Source organism: Anomaloglossus baeobatrachus, chromosome 9 (genome assembly GCF_048569485.1).
Source record: "Anomaloglossus baeobatrachus isolate aAnoBae1 chromosome 9, aAnoBae1.hap1, whole genome shotgun sequence".
NCBI lineage: Eukaryota > Metazoa > Chordata > Amphibia > Anura > Aromobatidae > Anomaloglossus > Anomaloglossus baeobatrachus.
In genome coordinates, this window is record NC_134361.1 from 21,314,352 (window position 1) to 21,327,744 (window position 13,393).

The following is a 13,393-nucleotide window of genomic DNA, read 5'->3' on the forward strand; positions in this document are numbered from 1 at the left end:
ACTGAACTGTGGGGAGGAAGAGGTCCGGCTCCCCCGGTACGCCACCCTCGCCAAGTTGCTCACTCTAGATCCCCACACCATCCACGAGGCCGTTTCCCCAATCTCACCACCTACTGCCGACACTCACTCATCCCAAGGGGAGTTAGACGAGTGGTGCCGACAGCTACACGTAGGCACTGACGATACCCCTACACATCACAAAGAAGGGGTATACCGGGTGGTACGGGAGTACGAGCGAGTTTTTAGAAAACATCCCCTAGACTTTGGGCAGATTAAAGGGGTCCAACACCATATCCCCACCGGTGAGCACCCCCCTATCAAAGAGAGGTACAGGCCTATTCCCCCTGCACACTACCAATGTGCTAAGGACATGTTGAGGAACATGAAGGAGGCAGGGGTTATTAGGGACAGCTGTAGTCCCTGGGCCGCCCCGTTGGTGCTGGTTAAGAAGAAGGATGGCACCATGCGGATGTGTGTGGATTATTGAAAAATTAACCAGATAACGCATAAAGACGCTTACCCTCTGCCCCGCATTGAAGAGTCCCTGGCTGTGCTGAGATCCGCTAACTACTTTTCCACCCTTGACCTCACCAGTGGGTACTGGCAGGTGGCTGTGGCGCCAGAAGACCAAGAGAAGACTACATTTGCTACCCCTATGGGACTCTGCGAATTTAATAGCATGCCATTCGGGCTGTGCAATGCCCCTGGAACCTTCCAACGGCTGATGGAATGCTGCCTGGGGCATCTAAATTTCGAGACCGTCTTACTGTACCTGGATGATGTGATTGTGTACTCCCAGACATATGAAGCCCACCTGGAGCACCTAGCCGAGGTGTTCGCGTCCCTTGCTAAATATGGGATGAAGTTGAAGCCCTCAAAGTGTCATCTGCTGAAACCCAGAGTACAGTACCTAGGGCATGTGGTTGGTGCAGAAGGCGTCGCCCCTGACCCCGAGAAAATCACCGCCATCCAGGACTGGCCGAGGCTGACCACGGTGAGGGAGGTGAGGCAATTCTTGGGCCTGGTGGGGTATTATCGTCGCTTCATCAAGGGGTACACGAAGATGGCTGCCCCCATGCAAGACCTCCTCGTGGGACAGACCAAAGGTGGTAGACCCCTAGGAGCACCGCTGGTGTGGGAAGAAAGGCATGAGGAATCCTTCCACCAGCTGAGAGCGGCCCTGACCGGAGAAGAAATCCTAGCGTACTCTGATTACAGCCACCCCTTCATCCTCTACACCGATGGCAGCAATGTAGGCTTGGGGGCAGTCCTATCTCAGGTACAAGACGGAAAGGAAAAAGTGATTGCTTATGCTAGCCGAAAGCTCCGACCGACTGAGAGGAACCCTGAGAACTACAGCTCTTTCAAGCTTGATTGAGCTCCTGGCACTGGTGTGGGCTATCATCAAGCGGTTCCGCCATTACCTGGCAGCAGCTAAGTTCACCGCTATCACGGATAATAACCCGCTGACCCACCTGGACACAGCCAAGCTGGGCGCGTTGGAACAGCGGTGGGTGGCCAGGCTAGCCAACTACGATTTCACCATCAAGTACAGGGCCGGCCGTGCCAACGTTAATGCCGATGCACTCTTTCGGGTGCCCCACCTGTCGGAAGAAGGGCCCGAGGATGACGACCTCGAAGAGATTGAGTTGCCTGCATTTCATCGGCCGCCAACTGAGAAGGTGCATGTCTATCAACAACGGGTAAACCTGGACCCGCTGCCCAGCCAGGAGTGGCAAGAAGCTCAGGACCAGGCACCCGCTGTACGCCTAGTCAAGATCCTGGTGGAACAAGGCGCTACGGGGATGGACCGTGCCGCCCCAGCCGAAGCCCAACGTCTGTGGCGAGAACGGACCCGGCTGTATCTACACCAGGGGAAGTTATACCGTGAGCTGATTAACCCAAAGACCCATGAGAAGATCCGCCAGTTGGTGATTCCCCAAGTTAACGTGCCCACCGTTCTTCAAGCATACCATGATGGTGCGGGACACTTCGGATGGAAGAAACTAGAGATGCTGTTGAGAGAGCGGTTTTATTGGAGTGGAATGCGGGAATCTGTAGAGGCCTGGTGCCGAGAATGTGGCCCTTGCACGCTGAGAAGGAAAGACGAGGCCAGCCAGTAGGCGCCCCTACACCCGATTGTTACACATCAACCGCTGGAGCTGGTTTCCCTGGACCATGTAAAGCTCACCCCCAGCCGAAGTGGGTACACCTACGCTCTAATCATTGTGGACCACTATTCGAGGTTCATGGTGGTTGTCCCAGTCAAGGATCTAACCGGCCGTACCGCCGCTAGAGCGTTCCAGGCTTATTTCTGCCGACCACATGGGTACCCTGAGAAGGTGCTTACTGACCAAGGCCCGGCCTTTGAAGCGGAGGTATTCCAAGAATTTTGTCAGTTGTACGGCTGCAAGAAAATCCGGACCACGCCTTACCATGCCCAAACCAACGGCATGTGTGAAAAGATGAACCACCTGGTCCTCGGCCTCCTTAAGACGTTGCCGCTAGAAGAGCGGAACCTGTGGCCGGAAAAGCTACCTGACCTGGTTGATATGTACAACAATATTCCTTCCAGCTCAACGAAATGCACCCCAGCATACCTGATGAGGGCTTGCCCCGGCCGGCTACCGGTGGATCTGGACATGGGGTTGGAAGCCCCGGAAGCACTCACTTCAACAGCTGAATGGGACACTCAGTGGAGGGTGCAGTACCGACAAATCCAGGAGTACGTTGAGAGGAACCTGAGCCGGAGTCGAGAACAGCAGGAGCAGCGCTTCAATCAGAAGGCGTCTGCTGGTCCTTTCCAGCCTGGAGATGTGGTGCTGAAGCGAAAAAGGAGGACCCACAAGCTGGATGACCAGTGGGAACAAACCCCATATGTCATACAGCCCACAGGATGGGAGAATGGGAAGGCTTACCAGATCAGTCGTGACCAGGGGGGAACTCTGGCCACGGTTTCCCGAGACCATCTAAAGAAGTGCCCACCAGCATTGAGGGTGGCAGCTGAAGCTCCGGTTCCTAGACCGGCGGAAAAGGCAAAAGAGGTAATCCATACCATGATGGGTGATTTTCCAGCAGACTGGCCTACACAGAACGGCGCGGTGATTCTTCCAGTGATACTGTTCCCACAACCCGTGTATGAGGAAGTGATGGAAGTAGCCAGCCATGAGCCAGTGCCCAGGGATGAACCTGTACCCAGCTCCCCTATGCCTCCGCCTGCCCCACACGATAACAGGGAGGAGGAACTGATGGTTCCCTCTGCCCCACTGCCTGCCACCACTGACACCGGACCGCGGAGGTCCACTCGCCCCAACCTAGGTAGACCCCCACTTAGGTACAGGGAAACTACTCTGTAGGGGGGGGGAAACTTTGTGTGTTGAAAGTACCGTTTGAGAGTTGAAAGAATGATAAGTGAAATGATTACCGAAGAAATTACCTGATTTTCAACCCTGATTGGAACCAGTCGTTGCCGGCAACTGGTCCCCGTTGGGACCCCCTTACAAACCACTGCGTAGAAACTGCTACGGACAAGCCCGAGAACTGGCAGGGCAACCACGAACTTGTGGTCTGTAAATAAGTATGTTTTTACGGCTCACCGTTACCGCCTCCGGAGAGGCAGATTGGAGGAAGGGCCCGCAGCAGAGTAGGCTGGGGCCCAGCCACCACCTGAACCGGTGGCGATCCTCCAGTGGGGGTTTCAGGGGTTCCCCATGGACGTGGGTCCCCTGAAAGGACAGAACCCGTTCGGGTAACTTGTGCTGGACTGGGGTCAAGGGGTGCTGCCCATTTGCTTAGGGCCAGCATCAGGGCCAGGTTGCTTGGGTGGGAGAGAGCGGAAGCCGAAACCGTTAGTAACGTTTAAGTACACATGCCTCCCGATGTGGGAAGAAGTTAGTATACTTGTAATATGTTTACCGTTTATCTTTTTCAGTTTGTGAAAATAAAACCGGTGATGGACGGGCAGCCCGCGGACGGTCTGCATTTTACTAAGTGGGAATGTGGCGCCCTGGACAAGCCAGGGGCCACAGGTAACAACACCAACACACCCCACACTCCCGGTCAGGCACACCGAAGTCAGACAAAAACCCTTGTTGCCTTCCTCCAGGGGCTGATGTTCACACCAGGGGGTGGGCCAGGCGGTTGGTCCCGCCCACCGAGGAGTTCACAGTCCTGGAGGCGGGAAAAAATTCAGTTAAGCTCGGGCAGAGCTAGAGTGAAGTGGTAGAAGAGCAGACTGAAGTTGGTCCGGGTGTGTGGCCCGGACGGAGCAGCAAGGTTGGCAGACGGTGGTGACCGTCTGCAGGAGAGGCTTGTTGGAGCTAGCCGCAAGGACCATGGACGGGCTGTGGCCCGGCGGTACCGGACCGGTACGCAAAGAGAAGCCAGCACCAACCAGCAGGGGCTTGCGGACCCCGGCAAGGCTAGGAGTCGCCGTGAATTTGCCAAATCCGTAAGCGAGGGGAACCTCCTGGGTTTCCCAGCAGCCAAGTCCCGGCAGAAGGCAACAGTCCAACCGTTAGAGGGAAACACAGTCACCGCCAAGGCTAAAGTTCCCAGGGCCAGAGCCTGCGGGCAAAAGGGGCTCCTTCAGCAACCTTCAAGCTGGGGAGCGGGTTACCGGTGGGAACCCATTGGAACCGTTTACACTACACAGGTGCAGGGAAAGGCAGTCACCATCAACCTGCCGGGAGGAGAAACACCGCAGCCGTTTGTGGGACCCGTCCATCCAGCCGTTTGTTTTACCGGAGACTTTGTGTACATCATTGGCTGAGTGAGTACCACCGTGCCGTGCGGCACAGCGCGGCCCCCGCAACCCTGCACCTCACCAGGCCCCGTAACCCGCCTGCCATCCATCCCTACCTACCCAATCACCGGGCCCCGGGACAACCAACCCCCTACCCACGGAGGGGAGAACTAACATCCAGGCTGCTCCCTGTCACCGCTCCCGGGATCCCCGTCCAGAGCAGCGGTGGTGTCACCAAACTCACCACAACCGTGGGTGGCGTCACGGACAATATCCCTAAACCACAAACATTCCCCCCTTTTCACTCACGGGAGAGGAACGCCGCTTGAGTCCCCGGGATCCGGCCCACCGCTCGAGCCACCACCGAGCAGTAGTAGCAGCAACAGCCAGACCCAAGCAGTGGGAGAGCGCAGCGTCCCCTCCTCTGCCCGCGACACTCCCACCTAGCCAGAATCCTACTCCACACTGATGAGGGGCAATACCCCGAAACAGCTGTCTGTGGATGGATACCTGGCTTTAGTATTTCCCTTGTCATATCTTTAAACTCGTCAAAGAGTTGGATATTGACTAAAGGGCCACTTAATATGGTGGTCTCCTTAAAAAGAGCCACTGCTTGGCTAGGTCCTTCCCGGAGGGATATCTGGCTATTTTCTGTGTCGAGACTCCTAACAGAGGCTCCATGGACGTTTTTTGATTAAGTATTTTCTATAGACACTGAAGAAAGTAATCCAGCGGGGTGCAACAACAGTGTTTCTTTATTCGTGCGTAGACAGACAGTGCACAACTAACGTTTACGCGTTTCTGGTTTAACGCCCTCAGTCATAACTTATTACTAAGGGCGTTAAGCCAGAAATGCGAAAACGTTAGTTGTGCACTGTCTATCTATGCATGAATAGAGAAACACTGTTGTTGCACCCCGCTGGATTACTTTCTTCAGTGTTTACTTCATGGCCAGGGTAGGGCCGACTTCCGAGTCTGGGCAATGATAAGGTCAGGTGGCGGTGAGCTGGATTTCCAAGCATATTTTCTATAGACCCCAGCGCTTAACCAGCTCCGGCCCCGATCCATCATGTTTTCTTGTTTTCGCCTGGGTTTGTGCCCCCCCCTCCCCCTTTTTTTTCACCCAATTCATTATTCTTTTTGTGCCTGGTTTCTATGTTACCTGAGCTCACCTGTTCTGTTTTTTCCACATTTTGGGCAGTGTTTAGCAATTCCAGTTTTTTTAGCCGAGTCATTAATTGGAGCTTTCAAAAAGTCACAAAATTTCACTCAATCACTGACGTCCTTCCCCCTCACACCCCGGAGTGATTTCATGCAACTTTTTTGCACCATTTTAAAATAGATGCAGCTTTTTGCTCAAAGAGTTGCAAAAAAAGGTGAATAACAGGAAGAGACGCCCATTTTTTGACTTGGCACCAAATTCATGTATCATGTGCGCCATTTTGATTCCTTATTGAATGTTCTAAGTGAGAGGAACAAAATTATAATCTTGTGATACCTTTTAATGGTTTTGTTCCTCTCACTGAGAACATTCAATAATTTTTCAACTGGCTAACACGGTACCAAAACCTTTTCACTTGTAACATTTTGATTCCTAGCACTCAATAAATGTCAGCGACTACCACAAGGAAAAGAAAAGTGACTTAAGAAAACAAAATACACAAATGATGAGTCTGGGACGGTGTTATAGGACCGATAACCTGAGCAGCGCGGAGCACGACCTCCATCTCTGCAGAGCCGTGAAGCAGTAACGCTGTATGGCGGACAGAGGAGAAGAGGAGCTGCGATCACCTTCGGTCACTGGTGATGGAGGCGCTGAAAGGGAGATGTAACTGATCGTGATGCGCGGACCTGGACTGTAAAAGTCCGGACCTGCGCGGTTTCAAACGTGCCGGACCCAGGCCCAGAGTTCTCAGGGAACCCCAAGTAATGATTCATGTTCGGCAAATTAGGAAAGAAAGAAAAAAATAAAGGAAAAATAAAGAAAAAAAAATAAAGCAAGTGCTTCATACTTACTGAGTTTCTGGCGCAACTGTAACTGCTTCCAGCGCTGCTCATTCTACTTCCTGGGCCGCTCATTATCACTCATCCATATCCACTGCTTCTCCCGCCTACTGACAGCCCCAGCATTTGATTGGTTGCAGCCAGACGTGCCTCCAGCCTGTGTGACGCCATGTCTTACTGTTTCCAATCATGACCTGGTTTTCGGGTCCCTATCGTGGCTTAAAACTAAGTAAATAAATAAAAAAAATTGGCGTAGGGTTCCCTCTTATTATTATACCCAGCACAGATAAAGCCTACAGCTACAGGCTGCAGCCCCCAGCCGTGCGCTTATCTTAGCTGTGTATCTAAGTAAGAGGAATCGCATGTGGCTCTTTTTTTTTAATTATGTAAATAAATTTTAACCCCTTACTGAACAAGTACGTTCCAGTATGTCCTGGCAATCGCGGGGGCACAGGGGGCTGTGCAATCACCACCGGGTACTCTGCTTATCTGACAGTGAAGTCCCAGCCCTCACAGCCAGAGACAGTGCCTGCGCTGTCCCTGGCTGTTTAACCCCCCCCAATTTTGATACAATTTGAATACCCAGCCAAGATAAAGCCCGACAGCTGGGTGTATTGGGCCCCCTAGCCTAAAATTAGCAGCCTGCAGCTGCCCAGGATTGTCCCATCCATTATATGTGACAGTCCAGGAAGTTTACCCGCCTCTTCCCGATTGCCCTGGTGCAATGGCAATCAGGGTAATAAGGGGTTAATTGTAGCTCACAGCTGCCACTAAGCCCTAGAATAGTACTGGGAGGCATCTATGAGAACCCCCTTTGATTACTATTCTGTAAATGAAAAGAAATAAACACAAACACTGAAAGAATCCTTTATTTGAATAGAATACAAAAATGCACCCTCTTTCACCCTTTTATTATCCTCGCAAACACCCAGGTCTGACATAATCATCAGAATGTCCCACAACAATCCCAGCTCTGCTACATCTGAAGTGACAGCGAGCGGCTGTACAACATGACCACCCGCTGTCACTTCAGACAGATACTGAACCCCAGCGATGAGCGGGGATGTCACTCAGGTTAGTTGCGGCCATTGCTGGAGGTTTCCACAGTCCTCCACCTGTGACCGCAGGTAACCTGACCTCAGGTAAGGTCACTGAGTATACCGACCTGCATCTTTCTACACCTCCTGGCAAAACACAGCATCACTACCGCATCAGTTTTGATGTGAGTTGTTTTGCCATGAGGTGTAGATTGGGTGTAGGGATATGGTATAAAAGTTTTATTACCAAATTTGCATCTCTTAGCCCAAAAATACAAAAAACAAACAGTTTTGACGCTGTTTTAGTGTGGATTTTCTGCCAGGAGGTGCAAATTTGGGGCTAAAATCTAGTGCCTGTTGTAATTATACGTGTGGCTCATTTCTCAGATCTTTCCAGCACAAGTCAGGGAACCGGTCATGTCATAAACCTTATTATTGGGAAGGAGGAGGGGAGGGAAACATATCCAGCACCATGTCTTTAAAAAAACTTCAAATTTATTAATTCCAAGTAAAACAAATGTTCTCTTTATATGGACTAAAACAATCACTCCATATGCCTTACAGTGCCTTACATGTTTCAGAGAAGAACTCCTTAATCATAGGCAAATACAAAGAAATAAATCATATAGTGGCTTAAATAGGTTCCATAGACAACCGGATCTACATATAAAATAGTACCATTACAAGTATATCGATACATATTTTTTCTATATATATTTTTTCTACATATTTTTTCTACACATTTCTTTCATATATATTGTTTTCTACAGGTGGTTTTTCTGTGTTTTGTTTCCATGTGTGTGGTTTTCTTTGCATTTTTTCTACATGTCTGAGGTATAATTTATGGTGTTTTTAATTTTTTTTTTTGTGTATGTGTTTTGTCTATGTATGGATATACTTGTGATGGTACTATTTTATATGTAGATCTGGTTGTCTATGGAACCTATTTAAGCCACTATATGCTTCATTTCTTTGTATTTGCCTATGGTTTTATTTTCTAATTTTTCCTGGACAGAATCTGTCAGAGCTAAACTTGCTGCGTGTCTGGGTTGGTTCCGATTATCGCACTCAGCCATGCAAGTCAGTGAGGTTGTGTGGGAAAACATCAGAATGCACTCGGATGACATCTGAGTGCAGTCTAATTTCTGTGGACTGACACTGGAGAAGATGGAGAAAATATTTTTAATTTTCTCCTCATTTGAGAGAATCTGAGCATAGTCTGATAAATCTACAATCAGCGTTCTATTAGCATAATAGGCCTGATTCTCTCGAATGAGAGGATATACGCTGTGGTGCACCCGGCCACAGACGTTCTCCAGGGCCTCATTCACACCATAAGGCCTCTGCCACACTTCCTCAAAAAACACGTATGTGTCTCACTTTCCGTTTTTCGGGTTCCGTGTTCTGTTTTTTATGGGTGTTTCTCCGGTACGTGTGACATCCGTGTGATCACGTATGCTCGCAGTGTGTGCGTGTGGAATGTCTGTGTATGCGTGAGATACGTATGTGTAATGTCTGTGTGGTGTCCGTTTGAAATGATCCGTGTGTGTGGCAAAATGTCGTTGCTACATTCGCGCTGACAGCCGACACAGACAGAGACGCGCGATGAGAATGAACTCGGATGAACTTCACCCGACTTCATTGTCATACCACGGCTCTGTCTGTGTGTGGCGTCCTGATTAGCGGTCACCCGTGAAGGACTCACCGGTGACCGATAATCCCCTGAGTGACTGAAGTTAGCGGCGTGATTATCGCTGCCGTCACTCAGACTACACGCGGCTAGCTGGAGTCCTTCACCTGAGACCGCAACTCACCTGTGATTTTTTTTGATGATCGCTCAACTCACTTATGTCACTTGGGCGACTTGCTGTCACAGTTTGAGGATCCAGCGGTGGCCGCGAGTGACCTGAGTGACGTCATCGCTGATTGCGCGGCTCACCTCAGTTGCTGCGTGGAGCTGACTGAGAGCGGTCATGTTATGTGGCCGCTTCTGTCACCTTCATGTAGCAGAGGTGAGAGCGTCGTGGGACCTCCGTGGATTACGCCGGACCTGGAGGGGTATTTGTGGCTTAATAAAGTGGTGAAAGAGGGTGTTTGTTTTAGTGTATTATTCCAAATAAAGAATTTTTTGGATGTGTGTTTATTTTCTTTAACTTACAGGTTAATCATGGAAGGTATCTCAGGGAGACCTCTGTCATGATTAATCCCTTATTACCTCGATTGCCACCACACCAGGGCAATTTGGAATGAGCTGGGTAGAGTCACAAAAATGTCGCATCTAATGGATGTGGCAATTCTGGGCGGCTGCTGGCTGATATTGTTAGGCTGGGTGGCTCCCCGTAACGTGGAGCCCCCCATCCTGAGAATACCAGTTTTCAGCCGTGTGGCTTTACTCTGGCTGGTATTAAATTTGGGGGGGGGGCAAACGTTGTTTTTGTTTATTTATTTATTTTAATGCATGATATAGACCCGCCCGCCGGCGGCTGTGATTGGTTGCAGTGAGACAGCTGTGTCTGACTACAACCAATCATAGGCGCCGGTGGGCGGAGGAAGCAGTGAATACGAGATTGAATAATGAGTGGCCGGCATTTTCAAAAAAGTTAAAGTCGCCAGAGGTTTTTCACAGCTGTGCAGCGCCGCGCCCGTGATCGGGGATCGGTGTGAGTATGCGAGAGAGGGAGAGACCGACTGACGGACAGAGAGACAGACAGACAGAGTGACCATCTGACAGCGAAAGTTACCGACCGACCAACAGAGGGAGATTGACCGATATCGCATCCAGAATTTACCAAAAAAACGCACACGGACGGTACGGGTAGAACACGGACATGCTACGTGTCACATATGTGCAGACACGGACCCATTGACTTTAGCGGGTCTGTGCCTGCGTGATTCCGGAGAAAAACGGACATGTTGAGCGTGTGGAAAAACGCACACACGTACAAACGACACGGACACACGTTCCGTGTGGTTTTACATGTGTGTGCCTGTTACCATAGGGTAACATTGGTGTACGTGTCTCCGTGCCGCCGGTACGTGCAAAAATGTACCAAACACGTACCGGCGGCATGGATGTGTGTCGGAGGCCTCAGACTGTGTGCACATGATGTGTTTTTCAGGCAGGTCCCACCTGGAATCTGAGAGACATTTCAGGCATGACCTGCAGGTGTCTTCTGACAAAGCTCTATGGGTATGATGGCATCTACAAGACGCAATGTGCCCATATACTATTGGGAGATAGTGTCCAGTTTAAGCGGTTCTCCACTACCGTACATCCCCAGATACATCACTTTAGGACTATAATTAAAATAAAGGCAGAGGACACTCCCCTCCCGCAGAGGCGCCGGTCCAGCAATGTCAGTGCCGCTGATCGCAGAGTGATGGCTGCACTTTGGCTGCGGCTCATCAGTATTCTGTCAGGACAGACGTCTGCTTTGGTGAAATGGTGAAGATTGCGGCTGACACAATAAGTCCCATCACTCTCTGAGAGCCGCTTCTTGTGACTGGAGTATCATCTGCTGTTATTATAATTGGGGTTCCCTGAGGTGATTACACTGGGGATGTCCAGTAATTGAAAACCCCTTTGGATATCCGGCACATCTCCCTTTTTTCGAGGTGGTTGGACCAGTTAGTGCAGGATATTGGGATCTGCTGTAGTGGAGGGCTCTATAGTGGTAGAAATCCCCACTCTGACTTACAGCAACGCAGAAAGAGGCACTGAGTTTAGTAAAACCCAATTTTGGGTTTGACCTCTGTTTGTGGATGCGTTTATGGAAAGTTTGGAGAGGGCGGCCCTCCACTCTGAAGCCGCTCATAGTACAACTAAAAAAAACTTAAAAAAAAATGCTAGCTGCCAAAGTCATCTTAGAAAATGACCAGAATTGTCTTCTTCCTTTTTAATAACTCAGCAGGTTCGCACATGTGTAACAGATATTGGCTGTCTGTACACTCTCTAAGTGGTAAAATCAGTGTATCGCGGTTACAGCCACCGGTCCCTCCTCCCCCAGTGTCGTCCTCCGTTGCTTTTCCAGTTGGTGGCTCCCATCGAGTGTGATGTCTGCAGTCATGGAGGCCGGTTCTTATAACTGAGGAGCACAGGGGTCTCCTGAGTGTCATACACAGTACGGGGGGGCTCTGCTGATTACACAGACCCCAGACAGGAGGACAGGTGTAAACTCTATTTTACTCTTCTTCCCTCTCAGTTCGGCCCCGGGTGAAGGTGTCCGGTCAGCAGAAAGGAGACTCCATGAAGCTTCACTGCCAGGTGTACGGATTTCACCCCCGAGCTGTGGATGTAAAGTGGATGAACGGGAAGGACGAGGTTGCCTCATATGAGACCACAAACGTCCTCCCCAATCCTGACGGCACCTATCAGATCAGGGTCAGCGCGGAAGTGACCCCTAAAGAGGGTGACAACTACATCTGTAATGTGGATCACAAAAGTCTGGAGGAACCGCTGAACATCGTGTGGGGTGAGTAGTGTCCGTACTGGTTGGATGATGGGAGTAAAGGGGGCTTTACATGCTGCGACATCGCTAGCAATTGCTAGCGATGTCGAGCGCGAAAGCACCCGCCCCCGTCGTGCATGCGATATCGTGTGATCGCTGCCGTAGCGAACATTATCGCTACGGCAGCCTCACACGCACTTACCTGGTCGGCGTCGGCACTGTGACTGCCGAACAATCCATCCCTCAAGGGGGAGGTGCGTTCGGCATCACTGCGACGTCACCGCGACGTCCCGAAGCGGCCGGCCAATAGAAGCGGAGGGGCGGAGATGAGCGGGACATAACATCCCGCCCACCTCCTTCCTTCCTCATTGCTGGTGGATGCAGGTAAGGAGACGTTCGTCGCTTCTGCGGTGTCACACATAGCGATGTGTGCTGCCACAGGAGCGACGAACAACATCGATAATAAACTATGAATGATTTTTTGTTTTAGGACGACCTCTCCATGGTGAACGATTTTCACCATGTTTGAGGTCGCTTAAGGTCGCACATACGTTTTACACGCTGCGATATCGTTAATGAATAACGTGACCCAGACGATAAAACGTTAACGATATCGTAGCGTGTAAAGCCCCCTTAAGACTATAGACCACTGTGTGTCATGACTGGTGATCACTATTGTGACAGGTAATTATATAATCACCTGGGTCTCACTGATGGGAAACGACTGCACAGTTTTTTGTAAGTTCTTTTGACTTCGTCAGACATAGAAAGTGACCAGTGCATTATTCTAGTGGCTTCATCACTACAGCGGGGAAACTAATGTGAGTGATACATGACGCTCTCAGTATAATCTGCAGCTCATATTTTCCTTTCTGTTTTCTAACCAGAACCAAAAACGTCCCATCACTTGGTCATAATTGGTGCCATCGTTGGAGTGATCGCTGCTCTTGGCATTGGAGGATTTCTGTTATATAGAAGTATGTGAGCAAGGATGGTTGACCTTAGGGAGATCAACATCCACCACTGCGGAGACACCATCACGTGTTTCTCAACGCAGTGATTCTAGAGCAGGGGTCGGGAACCTATGGCTCGCGAGCCAGATATGGCTCTTTTGATGGCCGTATCTGGCTCGCAGACAGGGCTCCTACCTGTCTATGGGA

At 50.5% G+C, this 13,393-nt stretch overlaps 1 protein-coding gene across 4 annotated transcripts in view; it reads left to right on the forward strand.

Annotated features, from left to right (window-relative positions):
- The window catches only part of LOC142250910 (class I histocompatibility antigen, F10 alpha chain-like), a 52,671-nt gene that overhangs the window by 24,699 nt on the left and 14,579 nt on the right, over positions 1 to 13,393 (forward strand). For all 4 annotated transcript variants that reach the window (XR_012725277.1, XR_012725276.1, XM_075323236.1 and 1 more), the window contains exon 2: positions 11,988 to 12,257. Coding sequence is in view for 2 of the 4 variants with exons in the window: in XM_075323236.1 (XP_075179351.1) it covers positions 11,988 to 12,257 (270 nt within the window). In the remaining 2 variants the exon portion in view is untranslated. The remainder of the gene's footprint in view (positions 1 to 11,987; positions 12,258 to 13,393) is intronic.